This window comes from Crocodylus porosus, unplaced genomic scaffold, assembly GCF_001723895.1.
Source record: "Crocodylus porosus isolate Cpor-Errol unplaced genomic scaffold, CroPor_comp1, whole genome shotgun sequence".
Lineage (NCBI taxonomy): Eukaryota > Metazoa > Chordata > Crocodylia > Crocodylidae > Crocodylus > Crocodylus porosus.
This window is the reverse complement of record NW_017728897.1, coordinates 1107607-1129074: the sequence shown is the minus strand read 5'-3', so window position 1 is coordinate 1129074 and position 21468 is coordinate 1107607. Positions and strand designations below refer to the sequence as shown.

General features: G+C 46.3%; 2 protein-coding genes across 3 annotated transcripts; one reads left to right on the top strand and one right to left on the bottom strand.

Annotated features, from left to right (window-relative positions):
- The first annotated feature begins 38 nt into the window (after positions 1-38).
- Positions 39-5586, top strand: NEFM (neurofilament medium). Of its 2 annotated transcripts, none has more exons than XM_019556569.1 (4): positions 39-1147; positions 1928-2052; positions 3451-4255; positions 4356-5586. In XM_019556569.1, the coding sequence occupies exons 1-4, from the start codon at positions 83-85 to the stop codon at positions 4980-4982; spliced, it is 2622 nt and encodes an 873-aa protein (XP_019412114.1). In that variant the 5' UTR covers positions 39-82; the 3' UTR covers positions 4983-5586. The 2 variants fall into 2 exon arrangements, with proteins under 2 accessions (XP_019412114.1, XP_019412115.1); XM_019556570.1 differs by having other exon boundaries at positions 40-1147; positions 3451-4135; positions 4434-5586.
- An 8739-nt stretch (positions 5587-14325) lies between these two features.
- On the bottom strand, positions 14326-20798 carry NEFL (neurofilament light). Its single transcript, XM_019556568.1, has 4 exons — positions 19702-20798; positions 17365-17489; positions 15995-16308; positions 14326-14873 (listed from the first exon to the last, which is right to left on the bottom strand). The coding sequence occupies exons 1-4, from the start codon at positions 20755-20757 to the stop codon at positions 14713-14715; spliced, it is 1656 nt and encodes a 551-aa protein (XP_019412113.1). The 5' UTR covers positions 20758-20798; the 3' UTR covers positions 14326-14712.
- Between the last annotated feature and the right edge of the window lie 670 nt (positions 20799-21468).

The window sequence follows — 21468 nt, the reverse complement described above, 5'->3', positions numbered from 1 at the left end:
GGCGGCGGCCGGGCCGGCGATATAAGCGGCGTGCGGCGGGCAGGCAGCGCTGTGAAGCCGCACACGTCCCCCGTCTGCCAAGATGAGCTACTCCCTGGACGCGCTGGGCGGCCCGGCCGCCTACCGGCGGGTGAGCGAGACCCGCGCCGCCTACAGCCGCGCCAGCGCCTCGCCGTCCAGCGGCTTCCGCTCGCAGTCCTGGTCGCGGGGCTCGGGCAGCACCGTGTCCTCGTCCTACAAGCGGCCCGGCCTGGGCGCCGCCCGCACCGCCTACGGCTCCACGCTGCTCAGCTCCTCCGAGAGCCTGGACCTGAGCCAGGCCTCGCTGCTCAACGGCACGGGCGACTTCAAGCTGAGCCGCTCCAACGAGAAGGAGCAGCTGCAGGGGCTCAACGACCGCTTCGCCGGCTACATCGAGAAGGTGCACGGCCTGGAGCAGCAGAACAAGGAGCTGGAGGCGGAGATCGCGGCGCTGCGCCAGCGGCAGGCGGGGCGCGCGCAGCTCGGCGACGCCTACGAGCAGGAGCTGCGGGAGCTGCGCTGCGCCCTGGAGCAGGTCAACCACGAGAAGGCGCAGGTCCAGCTGGACTCGGACCACATCGAGGAGGACATCCAGCGGCTCAAGGAGCGCTTCGACGAGGAGGCCCGCCTGCGCGATGAGACGGAAGGCGCCATCCGCGCCCTGCGCAAGGACGTCGAGGAGGCCTCGCTGGTCAAGGTGGAGCTGGACAAGAAGGTGCAGTCGCTGCAGGACGAGGTGGCTTTCCTGCGCGGCAACCACGAGGAGGAGGTGGCCGAGCTGCTCGCCCAGATCCAGGCGTCCCACGTGGCGGTGGAGAGGAAGGACTACCTGAAGACCGACCTCACCACGGCGCTCAAGGAGATCCGGGCGCAGCTGGAGTGCCACTCCGACCAGAACATGCACCAGGCCGAGGAGTGGTTCAAGTGCCGCTACGCCAAGCTCACCGAGGCGGCCGAGCACAACAAGGAGGCCATCCGCTCCGCCAAGGAGGAGATCGCCGAGTACCGGCGGCAGCTGCAGAGCAAGAGCATCGAGCTGGAGTCGGTGCGCGGCACCAAGGAGTCCCTGGAGCGGCAGCTCAGCGACATCGAGGAGCGCCACAGCGGCGACCTCTCCACCTACCAGGTACGCGGGCGCGGCGCGGCGGGGCGGGGGGCGCGACCCGGAACGGGAAAGCCGGCTCCGCACCGGCCCCGCGAGCGCCTGGCGCGGGCCCCGGCGGCAAAGCGCTGTGGCGCCGCCCCGCGCACCTGCCCGGGAAGGGCAAGACGTGGAGCGAGGCTGCCCGCCCTCGGCTCCGGAGAAGGAGACGCCGTGCCCGGCTCTGCCGAGCGCGCTTCCTCGCGCCTGGACACCGGGTACCCCATACTCGTGGGGCCGCTTCGGAGCCGGTTCAGAATAACGCCATAGGGAATATTTCAGCGGAGATGCGAAAAAGTATTCCGCGGCTATCCGCTGGCTGCGTGTTAGCCAGCCAGCCAGCCGGACCTCTGATTTTTAGAAGGGATGCTTTCAAAGAGTCTGGTAAATCCGGACTGCGGTTTACTGAGAGCTAAGGAAGATCTTAAAGTATGTTCGGGGACTTAAAGGCTCGAACCTATATTCTTTATGTAATGACTGCACTGCCAAGAGTCTTGCCTGAGTCGGTACTGCAGGATCAGGCCCCCCAAAGCTTTGCTGCAAAGCAGGCGGCTGCGAAATGTTGGGCCTGATCCTGACGGCAGCATTGCACCCCTGTTCCTTTCCTTCAGGAGCTCTGTTTTCTCCGGGCGGGTTCCTGAGAGGCGTCATGGCGGAACCTCTCTTTTGCTGTTGCTGTTATGATACAGCACAGCACCTAACATTGTTTTTGTGGCTGGGATGCTTTTTACTTGCAGACTGTTATTTCTTGTATTTCTGTTGTAGGACACAATTCATCAGTTGGAAAATGAGCTTAGAGGTACAAAATGGGAAATGGCACGTCATTTGAGGGAATACCAGGATCTCCTCAATGTCAAGATGGCTCTGGATATTGAAATCGCTGCATATAGGTACAGTAGGAACATTGCAGATTCATCTGGAATATTAATTGCACTGCAGATGCTGCTGGCTCCCACCAGCCTTTGCCATTTAAAAGCTCCAAAAGCTTTTGTCATTAGTGAGGCTGATCTTTACTGAGCCTAAAACAAATGCAGAAATACCTTCCAACTGAACAAAATATTAGCACTCCTTAAAATCTATGTAAACCTAAGAATTTATGAAGCCAGACTTAATAACTGATCCTGCTTTTGGGGAAATCGGTGGTTAAACTCCAATGACTTCCAACAGGATAGGGCCATTAGAAGGCAGTACCGGAATAGGTTAAGACAGCACTCAATAGCAAAGGACAGCTTCTGTTTTGTAATGACTATACTTCAAATATCACATCTTGAGCTAGTGACACCTGTGATTTTTTTTTTCAATGCCCTTTTATTAATTTAAAGCAAAGATCTATTTTTTTAAAGGTTTCAAATAAGGACTATGGAGCTAAGTATTACAAAGTACTTTCATTTTTCTTAACTTTCTCCCAGTATCAACTTTTGAACTGGTCTTGCAGCAGGCATATAGCTTGCTATTGCCATCATCTGGCAGGATTTTTTTTTTTTTTAAGCTTCTTAATGTACCATGTAGTACTTCTTGAAAATAAAACATGAAAACAATAACTTCTCTGGGTTGGAGGTTTAGATAAAATGCTTACATCTTCTGCAATATAAATAAAAACAGCAAAATACACTACTAGCAAGAAAACTTCTTCGAATCCGAGTGCCATTCTGTGACTGATAGCCCAGGCACAAAGTAAAACCATATATTTTAGTAGTTTTTGCCAAAATTACCATCATTCAAATCAGGTAGATTTTGTTATAGCAGAGACACTTTTCAAAGCCATGTAAAGAATTTGGATGCCTTGATGAAAATGAAAGATCTAAAATCCCTAGTTGGGTGTGAAAGTCTTGGACATATTTAATATTTCTGTGTTATGCAGAGAGGCTCCAGTCTTCAGCTGGACTCCACTCAAGTCAACAGCTTTGCCATGGTCTATACCAACTTAAGTATCTGGCTCATAAATCTGAATTACAGTTTTACAAGATGAAAGCATAAGGATCCTTATGATCAGCAAGTTTTAAAGAGCTGGAAAAAAAACCTGTCTGTTCTATGCAGTCCTTATATGGCACTGTGAGCCTGATCCAAAGCCTGGTCTGTGGGTCAGTGAAAACCTTCTCACTGTCTCCAGCAGGCTTTGCATCTGTCTTTGTAGAAGCAAGAATAACAGATACTTGAATCATTCGTGGCCTATTCCAAATGATATGAAACACTGGTTTATTCCTGTTGAGTGCAGCTGACCCAGAAGCTCCCTTAGGTGCTCAATTGTCCTATATACATGCCAATTTTTGTCATCTTTATTTCACTAGGAAACTACTAGAGGGTGAAGAAACAAGATTCAGTGCCTTCGCTGGAAGCATTACTGGGCCCACATTTACACACAGGCAACCATCAGTGACAATATCTGCTACTAAAATACAGAAATCAAAAGTTGAACCACCAAAACTAAAGGTCCAGCACAAGTTTGTAGAAGAAATCATTGAAGAGACAAAAGTTGAGGATGAAAAGTCAGAAATGGATGATGCCCTGGCAGCCATTGCAGAGGAGCTGGCAGCCAAGCAGGTAGAAGAGAAGGAGGAAGAAAAGGCAGAAGAGGGAGAAGCAGTAGAAGAGGAAATTGTGGCTGAGGAGAAAGCTCCAGTGGAAGCAGCTGCACCTGAAGGTGAAGAAGAAGAAGGTGAGAAGGAGGAAGAAGCAGAGGAGGAGGAAGAAGCCGGAAAATCTGATGAAGCAGAAGAGGGAGGTTCTGAAAAAGAAGAAATAGAGGGTGAAGAAGGCGAGGCAGGAGAAGCCGAGGTTGAGGTGAAGGAAGAGGCAGAGGAGGCTGTAGCAGAAGAAAAGGCAGAGAAAGTGAAAACATCCCCACCAAAGTCACCCCCTAAATCTCCTGTAGCAGAAGAAGCTAAGGAAGAACTGAAGGAAGTAGAAGGAGAAAGTGAAGAGAAGAAAGATGAAAAAGAAGGTAAAGAGGAGGAAGCCAAGGAAGAGGTGAAGGCAGCTACTCCAGAGAAGGCAGGGTCCCCGGAGAAGCCAGCCACCCCGGAGAAGCCAGCCACCCCGGAGAAGCCAGCCACCCCGGAGAAGGCAGGGTCCCCGGAGAAGCCAGCCACTCCAGTGAAAGAAGAACAGTCGGTGGTGGAAGAGACGGTTTCAGTCACAAAGGCAACAAAAGTAAGATGAAAAAGAAGGTAAAGAGGAGGAAGCCAAGGAAGAGGTGAAGGCAGCTACTCCGGAGAAGGCAGGGTCCCCGGAGAAGCCAGCCACCCCAGAGAAGCCAGCCACCCCGGAGAAGGCAGGGTCCCCAGAGAAGCCAGCCACCCCGGAGAAGGCAGGGTCCCCGGAGAAGCCAGCCACTCCAGTGAAAGAAGAACAGTCGGTGGTGGAAGAGACGGTTTCAGTCACAAAGGCAACAAAAGTGAGTGCAGCGAAAGAGTCCAAAGAAGAAAAAGTGAGCAGCAAAGAAGAGGAAAGTGACAAGGTGTCCAAAGGGTCCATGAAAGAAGACATTGCAGTGAACGGAGAGGTAGAAGAGAAAACGGAGGAATTCAAAGGAAAGGAAGCTGAAGAGGAAGATAAGGGAGTGGTCACCAATGGCCTGGATGTGAGTCCAACTGAAGAGAAGAAAGAGAAGGGTGATGAGAAAATTGTGGTAACGAAAAAGGTAGAGAAAATCACTAGTGAAGGTGAGGATGGCACAACCAAATACATTACAAAGTCTGTGACAGTCACCCAGAAGGTAGAGGAACATGAAGAAACCTTTGAGGAGAAATTGGTGTCCACTAAGAAGGTAGAGAAAGTCACTTCACATGCTGTAGTAAAAGAAGTAAAAGGGGGTGACTAAAAATAATAGTTTAAAAATTAAGAGAGCTTAGGTTGGTGCAAAAGGTTAAGCCATATGACAGCTGCAAAATGCATGTGAGTGACGGCTTTAAAGCAGAATGGGTTCTCTCATGGAGGCTCCAGACACACTTATTTTACTTCTTTTTCTTTTCTCTTTCTTCTTTTTTTTTTCTTTGTGCAGTACTTGGGGGAGGGCGGGAATGCATGCAAGTTCGAGATGTGCTCCCTCCACAGAACTTGGGGAATTAAAACAAAACAAAAGAAAAAAAATGAATGCATGAGATGAAATGTCCAAAGAAACTCTTGAATTTCCTGAGCTGTCAGAGGGACACATCTAAGGAACGTCTTAAGATGTATTATGCAAAGAACCAACTGAGCCAAAAACTATAATAATAACAACAATAATAATAATAATTATGAAATAACCAGAACTCTCCTAGCCTTAAAAAAGCTACTTATTAATAATTATGTTTACCTCACTGGTGCAATTAAGGTGGACTTTTGTTCATGGGAGAACCTAGTTGACATGCACAGTATACAACCTTTTGTTGTTCGATGTAAAACCGTCACAGCAGTTCTTGCTCAATAAAGGTCAATATTGGAAATGTGCCTTCTTTTGTGGTGCTTTCTCTGGAACTTTCCCCAGGTTTTATAAATTATTTATTATTACTTTATAGACTAGCTTTGATTTTACTCCCTTTTTGGGGGGGTGGGGAGGCTTTTTTTTCATTTTCCCCAAAAAAGGGCATCCCTTAAAAAAAAAAAAAAAAAACCAGCCACATGGATCAGTTTTCAAATGCACTGATTATCTGTAACTCTACAGAAACGAAAATTTAAATTTATCTTGAGCTTTGTGAAGCAGATACTTAAGAGCCTGGTCTGTTGCCCATTGGGACAGAGGGGAATATTTGAACTAAATTCATTGGATGTTAGTTTTATACCTTGGATGCTTATAAAGAGGTTTGAATTGACACCTCCGCAAAGTCAAGTTCTCTTTTGGGATCATATGTGGTCCTGTTCACCCTACAGGCAGGGCTACCTCTAATCTGTAAGGGCCATCTGAAACTAGAAAAGAGTCTCCATGATGCATTCAGTCTTTGGCTTCTTTGTGGATCTGCTTTCTGATATGGGCACTAGTCCACCAGTAAGGGCACTGAGACCCATCAGTCCATGTCACAAAAAGCCATCAGCTACATTGTCTTTAAAGAGTTTTGATGGTTACTGCTCTTGCCATGATATCCAGAAACAGATATTCTCTTCCCTACCCTGTATACTTGAAACACTTTATTGTCCATGTTAAACTCAGTCACAAAGTTCATCATAGAAAATAAAGTCTTGGAAAAAGTAAGTTATTCTAAAAAGAATACTAGGCATTAGAGAGGCATTGCCTCCTGGCTTCCACTCTGAAGGCAAGGGAAAGGGGAAAAGCAATAGAAGTGGGACCTGATTTCCCCTGTGCCTTGTCCCTCGTATTATATTGTAGAAGGGAGCAAAAGGTGCTGCCAATTCTTATTTGATGGAGTTTAACACTCACTTCATATACATCTGGGATTATTAGCAGAGCAGCTAAATTACTATGCCAGATTCTAAGCAGTAGAGAATCAGGCCCTATACCTATTAAGACCTCTGTAAAATAGAGATGCAAATGCCCTAAATTTGAAAAAAAAATCAGTGGGTTTAATCTTTGCGTCATTGAACTTGGTGTTTCACCAGTCTCCACAAACTGAGGATCTGACCTAATAAACCCATTGCTAATTTTATATATAATTACATATACCATGTATTTTGTTCCATCCATTTCTTTGTGGGACTACAAATAAAAGAGACCATTTGCCAAGTTATTATTACCTTAGTCTCAGTTAAAAAGAAGTGTGAAATTGCCACCAATGAAAAAAGTTACATACACTTTTTTTCACAAGTGCCTGAATTCAGAGGGGTGAGAAGCACCGTGGATTCCACCGGCTGCTTGTAGCACTGACCAGAAGCCTGTGCTTTCCATATGTTTTCTAGTGGCTGTTATTCTTTGCACTATCAATAACTAACATTCAAATAGTGGTTTAATTCAACTAGGCTGTGTGCATTCCTAGATTAAAGAAATGTTAAATACTCAAAGTGGAGAAAGCCTTTCAAATAAATCTAGATCCCTTTGTGTAATGAAATAATGAATGTTTCTCCTGCTGTTATCATTAATGGAATCTGTGCTCGACAGACTGCTGGCTGGCTGACATTTAATTAAAGTAAAAAGTTATCAAATTAAATGGTAGCTATTCAGTAGATTGATTATTCATAAAAGTTACATGCATGCATAAATATATAAAACCTCTTATGAATAAGATGTTGACTAACTGAGCCATGTAAACCTGTTCTCTAAGCCAAAAGGAATGAACGAAAAATGGCGTACAGCACTACAGCTGCCATTAAAGAGAATGGTGAAACTCTGCATAGGCTAAATGCTCTGTCATTATCATCACCTCCTCAAAGCAGCTATTCACCTGGAACTTTTATTGATATAGGTGGGAACTGAGGGTACTGAGCAGCTTTCTTCACCAACCATCCAGCATTGACAGCACTAGTTTCAAACTGAATCAAAATGTCATTTGTATCTATCATCCCCTGACACAGGCTGAGGTTATATTTCATCTGTGCCATTTTACCCACATACTAAGTTTCATGTATGCTCTAAACCTACAAGTAATTTTTGACTCTGTAGTTGCTTGAATGAAAATTTAGGGTATTATAAGAAGTTACAGTATCTGAGTGTGAGTGATATACAACTGAGTGGCCGTTTGGCATTTTGAGTTTTCTTCTGTTCCCTTTTGCAGTCCTGTAAGAGCTGTTGCCTTCTGTCTCTAGTCCTTCAGCTTTATGACAAACTCTCTGCAAAAAGTAATAAATAAAAATGACCAGTAAATCAAATGAAACTACCTCTAAGTACTACATATATTAATAAAATAAGGCCCAGACCCAGCAAGGTCTTTTCATACTGCAAATAATTTCACTAAAGTTAACAGGACTACTCACAAAAGGTATCATTTAGTCAAGGCCTGTGTCATCTTTGTAAGATAAAGAGTTGAAAAGGTTGAACTTACACAATAAATTAGACTTTGACCTGTGCAAGGAAGCTGTGGTACAGTTCATTTCCACGGAATTGCACAAGTTTAGGTTGGACCAGAAACTGATTTGCTCTTTACTGCCTCAGACCTTCTTGCATGCTCGTTATATCATGTAGAGATGAAAACCCACATCATACTTATAGGCCCAGCAGTGCTACACCCACTAACACCACGGCTGAAAGAGACTTGGGGTTTATGATTGACCACAAGATGAACATGAGCCACTGAAGCGATGCTGCAGCTGGCAAAGCAAATAAAACTGGCTTGCATCTCCCGATGCATTTCAAGCAAGACCGAAGAAATCATCCTCCCACTCCAGGTGCGGGCTTGGTGAGGCCGCACTGGGAGTACTACGTCCACTTCTGGGGTCCACACTTTAGAAAAGATGTGGAGAAGCTTGAGAGAGTCCGGAGGAGAGCCACACGCATAATTAGAGGTCAAGAGAGCAGGCCTTATAAGGAGAGACTGAGAGGAATGGGACTTTTCAGCCTGGAGTAGCAAAAGCTGAGGGGTGACTTGGTGGCAGCCTATAAGTATATAAGGGGTGTGCATCAAGAACTGGGAGAATGTCTGTTCACCAGGGCACCTCAAGGGAAGACAAGGTCTAATGGTCACAAAGTGCTGAAAGACCGTTTTAGACTGGACAGAAGGAAAAACTTCTTTACTGTCCGAGTCTCCAGGGTCTGGAATAGACTCCACCCAGAAGTGGTGCAAGCACCTACTTTGGATACCTTCAAGAAACACCTGGAGGCTTATCTTGCTGGGATCATCTGACTTCCTGCCCCTTGGGCAGGGGGCTGGACTCCATGATCTTGCAAGGTCCCTTTCAGCCCTAATGTCTATGAAATCTATGACATCTATTAAATAAACCTGGAGTGGCATAATGGTAGGTCATATATATTATGGTTGCGGTCAGAGGCCCCAACTGAGAGTCCCAATGTGGAAGATGTTATACAGAAGCTTACTTTTTATGTTGTTTTGCTTTTGTAAAGGTTTTGATCAGGAGCGTGAAAAAGTCATACACCTAAACAACATGATTATGCTGACAAACACCCTAAGGTAGGGTTTTATAGAGCAGATAAAAGAGAAACCATTATAATCTCCATTTTATAGATGGAGAAGTGAGACATTAAGTCAGTTGCCCAAGAAAGACTGATTGGAATTAAATCTAGATCTCCCAAATTTTGATCCTGGACTTTAGCTATAATAGGGTGTGTCCCCACAAGCGAGAACACGTGTTTCCCCAGGAACAAGTAGCAACAGCACACCTTGTGCCTTTTCTACTTGTCCCCAGGGCATGCCCATGCCACACACACTCGGGTGGGGTGCCATGAGCCATGGTGGAGTGAGGGGTAGGGGAGGCTGAGGCCAGCAACTGTGCTGGTCCCAGCAGTCTTACCTGGGATCCTGGGGCTTTCAGGAGCTGCAGCTGAAGTGGCAGCAGGGAGCCTGGCTGGCACCTGAAGTGTGACTCCAGCCAGCCAGGCTCCAGTTTGGGGCCACATGCATTGCTACCATGCGTGCCACCCCACTTTCTTTAGACCTGAGTTTTTTTGACCCTGGGATTTCCTGGGGTCAAAAAAACCCGCATGCTACAAAGTACCAGCATGGGGAATGCCTGCTTGTGTCATGTGTGCGACATGTGGCGTCACAGACAGGTCTGCAGTGCCACATTCCTTATGTCCGTGCTCATGGATGCGCCCATAGAGCTCCTAAAAACCTCTGAGAAGCCACAGATTAGGATTTGAAAAATTATGGAGAAGTAATGTAGTTCCCCCATACTGCAAGACAGAAAGCAATCTGAATGAAGGTTCCCTCATATTAATTTGTGTTGTGACATTGCCAAGAGGTCAGGGTCCTATGAGGCACAGTATATATAACAAAAAGACAGTCCTGCCCCAAAGAACTTAAAGTCTAAGTCAGTGGTCCTTGTCTCACTACAGTTCATACCTAGATAGATAGATATGCACAGAAGTCACCTATATAAACACATTTTATCCATATAGCAGCATCTGCACTAGGTGACTATACCAATCTGACTAATAGTCCCTAACTAAATAAGTTAGACAGGCAAAAAATATATACTTTAGACAATAGATCAAAACAACAAATGGATGTGGGTGGACCAAAGAGACTATAAAAATATATATACTTCATGGTATGGGTCTGAATGGCAAGGAAAGCAAAGTTCATAGGCTACCCAATGTCTAATCTCTGTATGGGATTTTTTTATATTATCAACTTTTTTTTAAAAAGTGTCTTTGATTTGTGGTCTGTAAAATCTAATGTATGCAAAATGTTAGTAAATTCGGTCTATTTCCTAAAGTAAATGTTTCATCTGATCCTTATGAATCATTCAAAAGAAACGCTATTAGGAGAAATAGGCAACAGAATAACAAACATTTTTAAATGTTTATAATTCTCTAAGAATGGATAAATATTTAATTTTTGCCATGAGGTTTTCTGTTGACATCTAGTATCAAAGGCGGTTTGAAAAGTCGCAGTCATTTCAGTACGCAGAAGCATAAACCTTATTCCATTTGTACAATTTCATTGGTATCAGTTCTTACAAATTAGCATAACTGCTGAAGAGATTAATTACTTTGGACCCCTAGAGAAGTTTATGAATCGATTGGAAAGCTGTGAAAGGAAAGCATTAAAGAAAAAAAGTTGGAAGTTCCTTGTGACAGTTATATGCATGCTAATTTAAAGACAGACAGACAGACACTAGAGTGCTCCTCGCAGTGTAACTGCTTATTGTAGGGATCAGATCTGCCTATGCAGAAACCCAGCAAAAATCCTAAAGCCTACAGGGGGCTGTGGATCAGGCCCTAAATTACTCATTATTGAAGGAGGCCATTAAACCAGCACTTCAGATAAGGGACAAGATGGGGGAGAGGAGGAAGGGAGGGCTGATTGGAAGGCGCCTCATCCTCATTCAAACTCCTCTTGCAAACTGCTTATTCAGACACAGGTTACATTTTCCAGAACTAGAAGACAACAAAAATCCTGCTTATTTAAAAAACCAACTGCAGTTTTTCACAGGACATATAAAGGGGTCTGTCTTCCCTGTCTGTGCTCTCCCTTGTCCTAAATAGCTGGGTCAACCTATTTTTCACATCTCTGGGGGGCAGCCCTGCCCCTGCAGGTCGGTATGATATTAATACGAAAAATATCAAACAATACATTAATGCAGCGAATAATGAAGCGAAACCATTGGTTAATTAAATATCCATGCCTAGACCTGCACCATTAGATCTCCCCTGCAATTTGCCCTTCCAAATAAGGGAGAAAAGGTCACTGATTAAAGAAAAAACCCAATTTGCATTATTTGCATTTTGCAGAGAATCAGAAGCTGCGGCAGAGATAACCAAGGTACCCTGAAAGCAAGGCAGCACCAGGAGACAGCAAGTCTGCCGGCTGTCCAAACCACTGCCCAGATACAAGTGAGTAAAGGAAAAGTTTCCTTGCATTCTTCCTCTCCTTGCCTCACACTCCAGGCTTACTGCATTGCGTCAAAACGAGCTCCCAGAGTTATAAATATGAGACAAGTCTTTTGAGCAGAATAACTAGGCGCCCTAGAGTGTGTTTCAGCTCCCACGCACAGCACACACAGATCACCCCATCCCTTCTGACCAGCACAGCAGAACTCCACATAGCCAGCAAAGCTGAGCAATCTCTGCAGTGCATTGCTCTCTGCAGTAACTATATTTCCCTTGCTGTTTCTTGCCTATTTCCTCGAAGGTGAATTGAGCTCATGGGGTGGGGGGTGGATTTCAGCTCTAGCATGTTAGGAAGAAGGACTGGGAATTGGGGTGAATGTGGCAGTCTGTAAAGAAAAAAAAATCATTCTTTGATCTTCATTTGTGCATACATAGGAGGTTGCTCTTAACTCAGAGCTGGGAGGATTTGGAAAGATGTGGGAAGGCTGAAGAATAACTAAACTCATCATCAGGCAGAGGCAACTGACCCAGAAAAGGAATCATCCCTGGAAAAGCATGAGTGCAGGGAGCAATCACTGAAGGTAGAAGCATTAGGGGTGCCCACCCTTCTGCAGGTATCGATCCCAGGAGTTTGCGGCAAACTGTACTGTTTTGCAGTTTTGCTCTAATGCCCTGGTTGGCTCGATCACTGGACCTTAGTGCCGTACTGCAGTTGCAGTTGCATAGGCAGTTTGTAAATGGGGCACTATAAATTGAACAGCAACATTGGCCATTATGCTGCTGCAGTGAAATATTGCTTTGGTGGCCAGTGGTAAGAGGCACAAGAAGTAGTGGCTCGCCTGAACGTCTCCTTTCTGATCAATAGCAGGGGAGGTGTGGGGGGAGCAGGCAGAAAAAGGATCAGGGTAAAACAGCTTGGCTTGTGAATTTCTTGTCCTTTGTACCAGAGGTGGCATGTGTCACCACTTTGTGCTTCAGTGGGGAAGGAGAGGGCTGTGCTATAGAATAACAGGACTATACAGAGGTATATATAACAAATATGTAATGTGTGTGAATGCATTTAGGAAGCTGTTCTCCTACAATAAAACTGTTTACATGGAAAAGCAAAGCCTTCAGCTGTGCAGGTTTACCTGCACTAGCAGAAGCAGGCAAAATTAAGGAACGTTAGCACTTGGAACAGTCCTGCAGAGCTCCCTGCACAGCAAATACCGCAGTGACTATTTCAGTGTGAAAAGAGTCTGTTTCTTGAAGACTTGCTAATATCACTTTCCCTTTTTTCCATTCTGCTTTCCAAAAGATTCAGAAGGGCAGCTCTCTTAAGTGCTGTTGCCACCACCCGTCCTTTTCCCAACCCTGTTCTCATCAGTGTGTGCAGAGAGACTTGGAAGATGTTGAAAGAGTGAAATACTCCAAGTCCCCTGAATAGGAGGATGAGAACCCACTCTTGTAAAATGCTTATTTCTTCCTGTCTCTGTGACTATGTCTGTCTAGGGACTTTCAGGAAAGCTTGAATGAATCAACTGAAGTCAATAGGCATAATTTAAGGCACATTAAAGCCTCTGCGTGCTTTCACTCAGGAGTAAAGTGGCTTTAATTCACTGTAGCTTAATTGATCTTTCCATTGATCTAGCTAAACCCTGGGCAAACCCTGGACAGCGATGCATTTAAAAGACTTCAGCCCTACTTGAACTTATTCACCTGAACTTGGAAATGTATCTAAATATGACAGATATACCAGTGGTATAAACATATGCTGGCTTTCTGGACAAGAACTTCATCCTGTCCCTTATGCACTAGCTTTAGGGATGCTGCATTGTGAAAATTAATAAGGTCAAAACAAGAGAATGAGATGCTTCTCCTGCTTTCAGACTTGCTGTCTGGTTTTACTATTCCCCGGACTCTGAAGTTGCTCCAGTTCTCTGCCTGCTCCGTGATTTGATTTCTTGAAGTTTTAGGCTGATTTTGGATGCCTAAAAGGCACTGGCAGGCTTGCAGTACAAAGTGAGTCTCATAGGTGCATGACACACAGATCACTTAGTTGAAGTGCTGTAGTAATTCAGGTTATGTTCAAATACCAAAGTTATCATTTTTTTCTGTTATCTTCCTCAGCTTCTTGGTAATGAAACATAGCTTTGATCATTTTTATTAAGAGCCAGCTTCAAGGCTCATTGAAGTCAAGGGGAATTTTTCCCCATTGTTATCACTGTGCGCAAACCCAGGTGTTGCATAAAAATAAATATTTCAGTGAGTTTTATAGAAGAGCCATATTTCCACTATAATATATTTCCCCTCTTGTCCATATTTGATTCGGTCATATACTGGCATTTGCCTAAACCTGCCTCTCTTAGACCAATGTTTACATGTAGCCGCTATATTTAAATATGAATGTGCGATATCAATATTAAAAACTTCCAGAAGGGTAAACTGCAGCGCCAGTCACATAAATTATATGCAGTGGCACCACCATGTCTGAGTGGAGTCGCATGGACTTCAAAGGACTTCCACATGGGACTAGCTCATGTGTTATATTTTGCAAGATTGGGACCCCCATCCCATCCCTCCCCTCCCCAGTCATTTCCTTTATTATTTAGTTCAGTGGGGATGACATTTTGAGTGGTTTGACATCACAAAAGTACCAGCTGGAGTGGAATATTTGCCAGTATTACATTTCCTGCTGTGTAGGATGGGAATATCAGTTTTCTGTTGCAATTCTGTGCATAACTTAATTTTACTCCATCAATCCTTTATAAAATGTATTTGGTCACATATGACACAACTACAAGAAAACTGTAGATGCAGTTCTGTAACTTTATTGACTAGCTGTATTGCACATACTTATTGAAGCCTTCATTAGTTAAACCACCCAAGGTTTCCATAAATATTTTAAGTGTAAATGAATTCTTACCCTGTGACTTGATTTTTTTTTTTTTTAAGGTTGTTAATCCCCAGATTGACCATGACTCCCATACTCAGACACATACGCCGTGCGTATTCTGGTAGCAAGCCAGCAGGGCACTCTGCAAGCATGCTGATACTTTGCATAGACAGAAACATCATAGAACATTAACTTTAAATCTTAGTGGTCTCTGAATTAAATATGTGGTGCAGCAATTTTAGCTAAGTCAATTATGGGTTGTACTGTTGACCTGATTGGGAAACCTACACACAATCTAAATCAATCCTTCTTCTTCTCTTCACTCTCTTCCTCTCCTGCCACCTCTTCCTCCTTCTCTCCCTCACCAGCTTCCTTGGATTCCTCTCCTTCTTCTGCTGCTTCTTCCCCTTCTCCTTCCTCTTCTTCACCCTCTTTGGCTTCTTCAGCTTCCTCTTTGGCACCTTTGAAAAGAATGGAGTATTTTACCTTTTATATGTAGCACTGCAGAGCCAGGTCCCAATCCTACTCCCAGAAAAGTCAGTGTCAAGGTCTACCATTCACTTCAATGGAAGCACAAATGGACTTGGTTTGCAGCAATCAATAGAGAGAATTAAGCTATGACATATTGGGTAAGTGGGGATTTCCAAAAGATACTTTGAGAGTTATGCACCCAAATCATACTGAATTGCAAAAGCAGGAAAGTATCAAATTCCCTTCCACTCTTTGGAAAATGTTGATCTTTAACAAGTAATTGACAACCCATTGTTTTAAGCCCAGATCCAAGACCCATTCAAGTCAATGGCAGTCTTTCCAATGATTTCTAGGAATTTTGGATCAAGCTTTTAATGCAGTTCCTGCTCTGTCACCATCTAGTTACAGATGAGCTTTTGGGTTGTGGCTCCTTTTAAAATATTTAAATGGAAACAAATTTCTTTCAGGGGTGTGTGTTTGTAATCTTCCCTCAAGAACTAATTATCACAGATCATTTATATCTTCTTTCTTATTTCCCCCCACACCTGCTGTCTACTCATTTACCATGCTTTGTTAAGAGCATTATAATATGTTGACTAGAGAATGGGACAGAGGTCCAAAGAGGACTGAAAAAACTAACCAGTGTAAACTGGCATAGCATTCTTATCATGGTCAGTAGAGGAACAGTGATGATACCATCTGAGGGTCTGTCCAAGATGTTACCTGGGAATCAGTATTTAGATGACTGTTCCCATTCTTCCAGTTATGTTTCTTGCCATGGAGTCTTTCAAGAGGCTTTTTGCAAGCATAACCAGTTGGCAAGCAACTGGAAAACTCGCACTGGTTTCTAGGGGAGCAGAATTGATCCCCTGATGTGCTGAACATTCAATATTGATCTGATCTTGCCCTTTCTTATAGCCAGGTTTTACCTGCAGACATCAGTCCAGCAATCCCTTACTTGTATTAACAGTCTCATTTAAAAATCAAGGAGTCTATTCACATGAGTTATTCACAAATTATTTATATTAATGAAAACTGGTGGGCTTGGGTACTGTTCATGAGTGGGGAAGAATCCTGCAAGAGCATGATGTGAAAAATAACTCAAATATACCTTCTTCTTCTTCAGCTTCTTCACCTCCTGCTTCCTCCTCACCTTCCTCTTCAGCACCTTCTCCTTCTGCAGGGGGTGCCCCTTTGGCTTCTTCCATTTTAGCTGCCTCAATAGTTTCCTCTACTTCTATCTGTTCTTCTTGAACGTGACTAGAGTAGTAAGTGGGGAAGGTACGAGATGTCATCAAGTAGGAGCTGCTCTGTAAACCACTGAAGGCAGACCTACCAAAGGTTGGGACAGCCTGCGTGTAGCCACTGGTTATGCTTCCGACACTGGTGAAACTGAGTCTGGTTTCTTCACCTTCCAACAATTTCCTGGAACACCCAAAAAAGCAGAAAGAGATTTACTTGCATTGTAGGCAGCGACTAGGAACCCAAGTCACGTGCCAGTGCCATGCAGTGGTAGATGCAGTACAAACATAGAATAAGACTCAAAGGGCACAGGTCTACATGTACGCATCCTTAATGCACCTTAAAAATGGCAATTTTAGGCTATTTGTACCTAAATTTGATGCCTGCAAAAGCAGGTATCAACTTTACGTGCGAATAGCTAAAGCACCTTAACGCACATGTAGATGCGCCAAGGTGCATTAATGTTGTGCATGTCTGCTGACTTGGGACCAACTTTAGTCCCAAGCTGGGTCACACACTGCGTTAATGCACTTCTGCGCATGCATGTGTAGATGCGCACCTAAGTCAGTTTAATGTGCATTAGGCAAATGAGTATTAAGCTTTAGCATGCATAAGAACATGTGTAGATACGCACAAAGAGATGACAGTCTTCCAGATAACAAAAATATTATTCCATATCTAACTGCCTTGTGATCCAAAAAAGAGACTGGATGTCAATTTGTCTCACTTTAGAGGACAGAAACTAGGCAGTTAACATGCATCTCTGAACCAAAAGGTCCACCTAGAAGATGGCTGGAGACAAATCAGCTCTAGAATATAATTATAGCTGCAGGGGAAGACATGGATCTATTTTAGTGTTCTTTAGGACACCCAATAATTTGAGCTGATGCTTTTGTTTATGGGAATCTAAACATAGTAAGTATATCAAGGGGCTTTTATGCTACAAATCTGTCCTCCTTCCTCAATTTTCTGCTATGGACAGAAAAAATCCATTCTTTGCCTTTACAGAAGGCCAGGACCAAATATAAAACAATTATAGGGAACAGAGTCTGCTCTAAAATACTGACTTACAGGTGAGACCTTCAACAACACTTACGAGATTTTCAGAGGGATTTAGTTACTGATGGGGCTTAAAACTAGTGACAGGTATGACAAATAAAATATAACTAACTTCACCAGGTAAAAAGAAAAGGAAATCTGATCTTGTTTCTGATTTGCTGGACAATTTCTCCATCGTACCTGTATGCTGCAATTTCAATGTCCAGAGCCATTTTCACGTTGAGAAGATCTTGGTATTCTTTCAAATACCGGGCCATTTCACTCTTTGTGGTTCTCAGTTCATTTTCTAATTTGTTGATTGTATCCTGTTGGGAATAAGAATATTCAGAAGCATAACATCTTTTGTTTTTGTACATGGAAGAGATGCCTTTTAAGATACTGCGTCACCCACCCTGTTAATTCAATTCTGCTTTATCAGAGAGATGGATTCAATCCTGACTTGATTCAAGTCCAATCCTGGATTCAGTCTTGACTTTATTGGACCCAATCCAGACTTTACTGAAGGACCTTATTACCCAGTAGCACCTTTCCACTTCTAATATCCATTATTCTATTTCATTAACTATTTTAAAGACTCAGGATAGTCTGATCTTTCATTATTTCCTCCCAAATAACTGCAGTTTTGTATAATCCCACCAATTAAAAACAAGCTTATTTGGGGTCAAATGCAAGTTATATCTTTAAATATACCATTTTGCTTTTAACATTTTCATTTTTCTTCAATGCCTGAAGTTTCATCTGAACAAACACTTTGGGCCAAATCTTCCTCTTCAAGGAAGCTATGCTGATGAACATGAGCTAGAGCACTGGATTTTGTACCCAGTTTGCAAATGTTATCTACTTCATTTCCATCACTTTACATTATAGACATATTGGATTCTTTGTGATTTGAAATGAATCAGTTGTTGATACTGTAGTTCCTGGGCCAGGGGGTGGAGGAAGGAAAAATGAACTTCATGATATTTCATTTTACTGATATTTTACCACATGCTACACTGCTTACGGAGGCAAACTCTTGATGAACTTCACTCAGAAGTTCTACTTAAGTGCCACAAGAACTGGCACATAGACAGAAGAGATCTGTGGAGATTTATGTATTTTTTGTAACAGAAGCTCCCTTAATTTGTAATCCTTTATTCTCTTTACCCAGTTTGTGTCTTCAGGCATTATTTTATTAAATCCAATCCTTCTAAGTAATTAATATAAACCTAAGAAACATTAGATCTAACATCACCTTTTTAGCTTTTATTTGCTGTAATATGATATTAATTAATAATAAAACCCAATGCATTTTTTCATATTAATATACCTATAGCCTGCTGTTCATCAAGGCAACTAGAGGACACGTCTTAACAGATGCAATAGTATTTAACTCTGTGTAAGTAGTCCTATATTAAACATGCTTTTTCCCTCAAGGGCAGCTCATTTAGTTTTATGCGGGTTCTTAGCACTCCTAACAATCATTGCCATTAATGGTGCCATCTTAATCGCTAAGCTTTCCAGCAGGTGAAGCTGCATGGGGCAGGCTCCCTAATGCAATGACTCCCTAATGACTCCCTTCAGTATGGCTGCAGACAAGCCACAGGGACACTTTGCCTTTGCAGAGCAGGACTGTCTACGCCGCCATTTGAGGTCCAGGCTTTCGACACCTTTTCTTTTATATTCCGGTCCCCACTTTTCTTTTCAGTTTCCCCATTCACGTTTTAAACCTGTTGCTTTTGAAGTGGAGGACACAGAGATCACTAGCCACTCCCTGCCTTTGTGAGGAGGCTTCAGGGACAGCTCTCTGCCCAGGGCAAGAAGGGGGTGGGGTGGCTGTCTAAAAGCCCCCGATCCCAGAACCTGGGATCTCTTGAGCATCTACTGACAGTACTTCACAGGTGCTGGCTTCTCCTGTGGCAGGTTAGGATGCCAGGTCAATGTTGTGTTATTTGGCTAAGAGGTTAGCCTGTGTATAGGATGAGCTGGATGGATAGGATCCTGGCTCAGGCAGGGGGTTGGACAAAGTGAACTCTGGACAGCCCTTCCAGCCCCACATCTCTCTGACTACAGACTCAGCTACAGGTGCAGCATGGCAACCAGCTCTAAAAGTAGGACACGTTTTCCAGGTCTAACCTTAGAGCCGGTGGGAGCTTTTTATGGTGTGAGATGAGTACTGTGCCTGGTGTAGCTGGTCTCAAGGTAACCACCTGGTCTTAATGCAACGCCTGTAATGTAGAGGGGGCCTAGGAGAGAGGTTTCCTGCCAGGACCAGCTCAGAAGTCTGGATGTCACTGCTCCCGCCTTGACACCCCTCCACTTGTGCCATTCCCCGCCGCCGAGGGGGAAGAGAGAGCAGCCTGCCCCTGCAACCTGGCCAGCTGGCTCAGGCAGGCTGCTGCTTGTGGCAGCCCAGGGGACCCCGGCGGTGGGGCCACGGGAGGAGGGCAAACTGGGGGACGGCCGGAGGGCCCCAATTGTATTGTTTGGGGGGGGGGGGGGTTTTTTGCCAGGACGGGGGCTCGAGGGGCCGCGCACCTGCAGGGCGGCGATGTCCAAGCTCTGCTTGTCCTCCAGCTCCTGCAGCTGCTTCTCCAGCGCCTCGTTCATGCCGCGCGTGGCCTCGATCTCCAGCGTCTTGGCCTTGAGCAGGCGGCGGCTCTCGGACACCTCGTCCTTGGCGGCGCGCACGGCGTCCGTGTTCTTGGCGGCGCTCTCGCTGAGCACGGTGAAGCGGCTGCGGAACCACTCCTCCGCGTTCTGCATGTTGCGCGCCGCCAGCTTCTCGTACTGCGCGCGGATGTCGCGCAGCGCCGCCGACAGGTCGGGCTTGGCCGCCACGTCCATCTCCACCGAGAGGTGCGCGTACTGGATCTGCGCCTGCAGCTCGGCCAGCTCCTCCTCGTGCACCTTCTTGAGGAAGGCCAGCTCGTCCAGCAGGCTGTCGATGCGCTTCTCCAGCTCGGCCCGCGCCAGCGCCGCCTCGTCCGCGCTCTTGCGCACCTCCAGCAGCCGGCCCTCCGCGTCTTCACGGCTCAGCACCTCCTCCTCGTAGCGCGCCTGCAGCCCGCGCAGCGTGTCCTCCAGCCCGTCGCGCTCGCCCTGCAGCGCCTGCTTCTCGCTCGCCGCCTCCTCGGCGGCCAGGCGCAGGTCGCGGATCTCCTGCTCGTAGAGCGCGCGGAAGCGCGAGGGCTCGGCGTGCTTCTGCCGCAGCACCAGCAGCTCCGCCTCCAGCACCTTGTTCTGCTGCTCCAGCTCGTGCACGCGCTCGATGAAGCTGGCGAAGCGGTCGTTGAGGTCCTGCAGCTGCGCCTTCTCCTGGCTGCGGATGGACTTGAGGTCGTTGCTGATGGCCGCCACCTGGCTCAGGTCCAGGCTCTCCACCGCCGAGGCGGACGAGGCGGCGTAGCTGCGCCGCACGGACACGGACACGGAGGAGGCGGGCGCCGAGAGGCTGGAGTAGCTGGAGCGCACCGCGCCATAGCCGCCGCCGCCGCCGCCCGCGCTGCGCCCGCCGGCCAGGTGCAGGCGCGGGCCCTCGGCGTAGCGCCGCTTGTAGGCCGGGAAGAAGGGCTCGTAGCCGAAGGCGCTCATGCTGGAGGCGGCGCGGGACAGCTCTGCGGCGAGCCGCGGCGAGCCCGCCCCTATTTATGCCCCGCCGCGCCGCTTCCGCGCCGCCGCCGAGGCCCGCCAGCAGCCGGGGGGGGGAGGAGGGGGGCGCCTGCTTGCCCGCAACCTGCCGCCGCGCGCCGGCGCTGCCCAGGAGCCCGGGCCAGGCGGGTGGATGTGGCTGGGTGGGACTGCCAGGCTGGTCGCTCCCCGGGCGCCCCTCACTTCCCCTCAGCTCTGGCGTGGCGTGCCAGGGTTTTGCCCTCGTAGTCATCGGCAGGCATCGGTCTCGGGAGGCCGTGGGGAGCGCCGCCGCCTTGGGGGTGCTGCAGAGTGGACGTGCGCCCCGCTGGCAAGTTGCACCCGCAAATGGCGCTGGCACGCTGCTTACCATTGTGCCTCTCGCGCCTCTTCGCTAGCTTGTCACAGACCCTCTCCGTCTCAGAGCAACGTGGGCCCTGCTTCATAGAGTCAGAGAGCGTAAGGCCCGACGGGACCTCGGGAGACCGTGGGGTCCAGCCCCCTGCACCAGGCAGGAAAGATAACTGGGGGTCGGGTGACCCCACCAAGGTGACTGTCCAGTCTCCCCTTGAACATCTCCAGGGTAGGCGATTGCACCACCCCTGCACAGTCTGGGCACCCTGTCTGTGAAGAAGCTTTTTCCTAATGTTGAGCCTAAACTGATCTTCCAGGAGT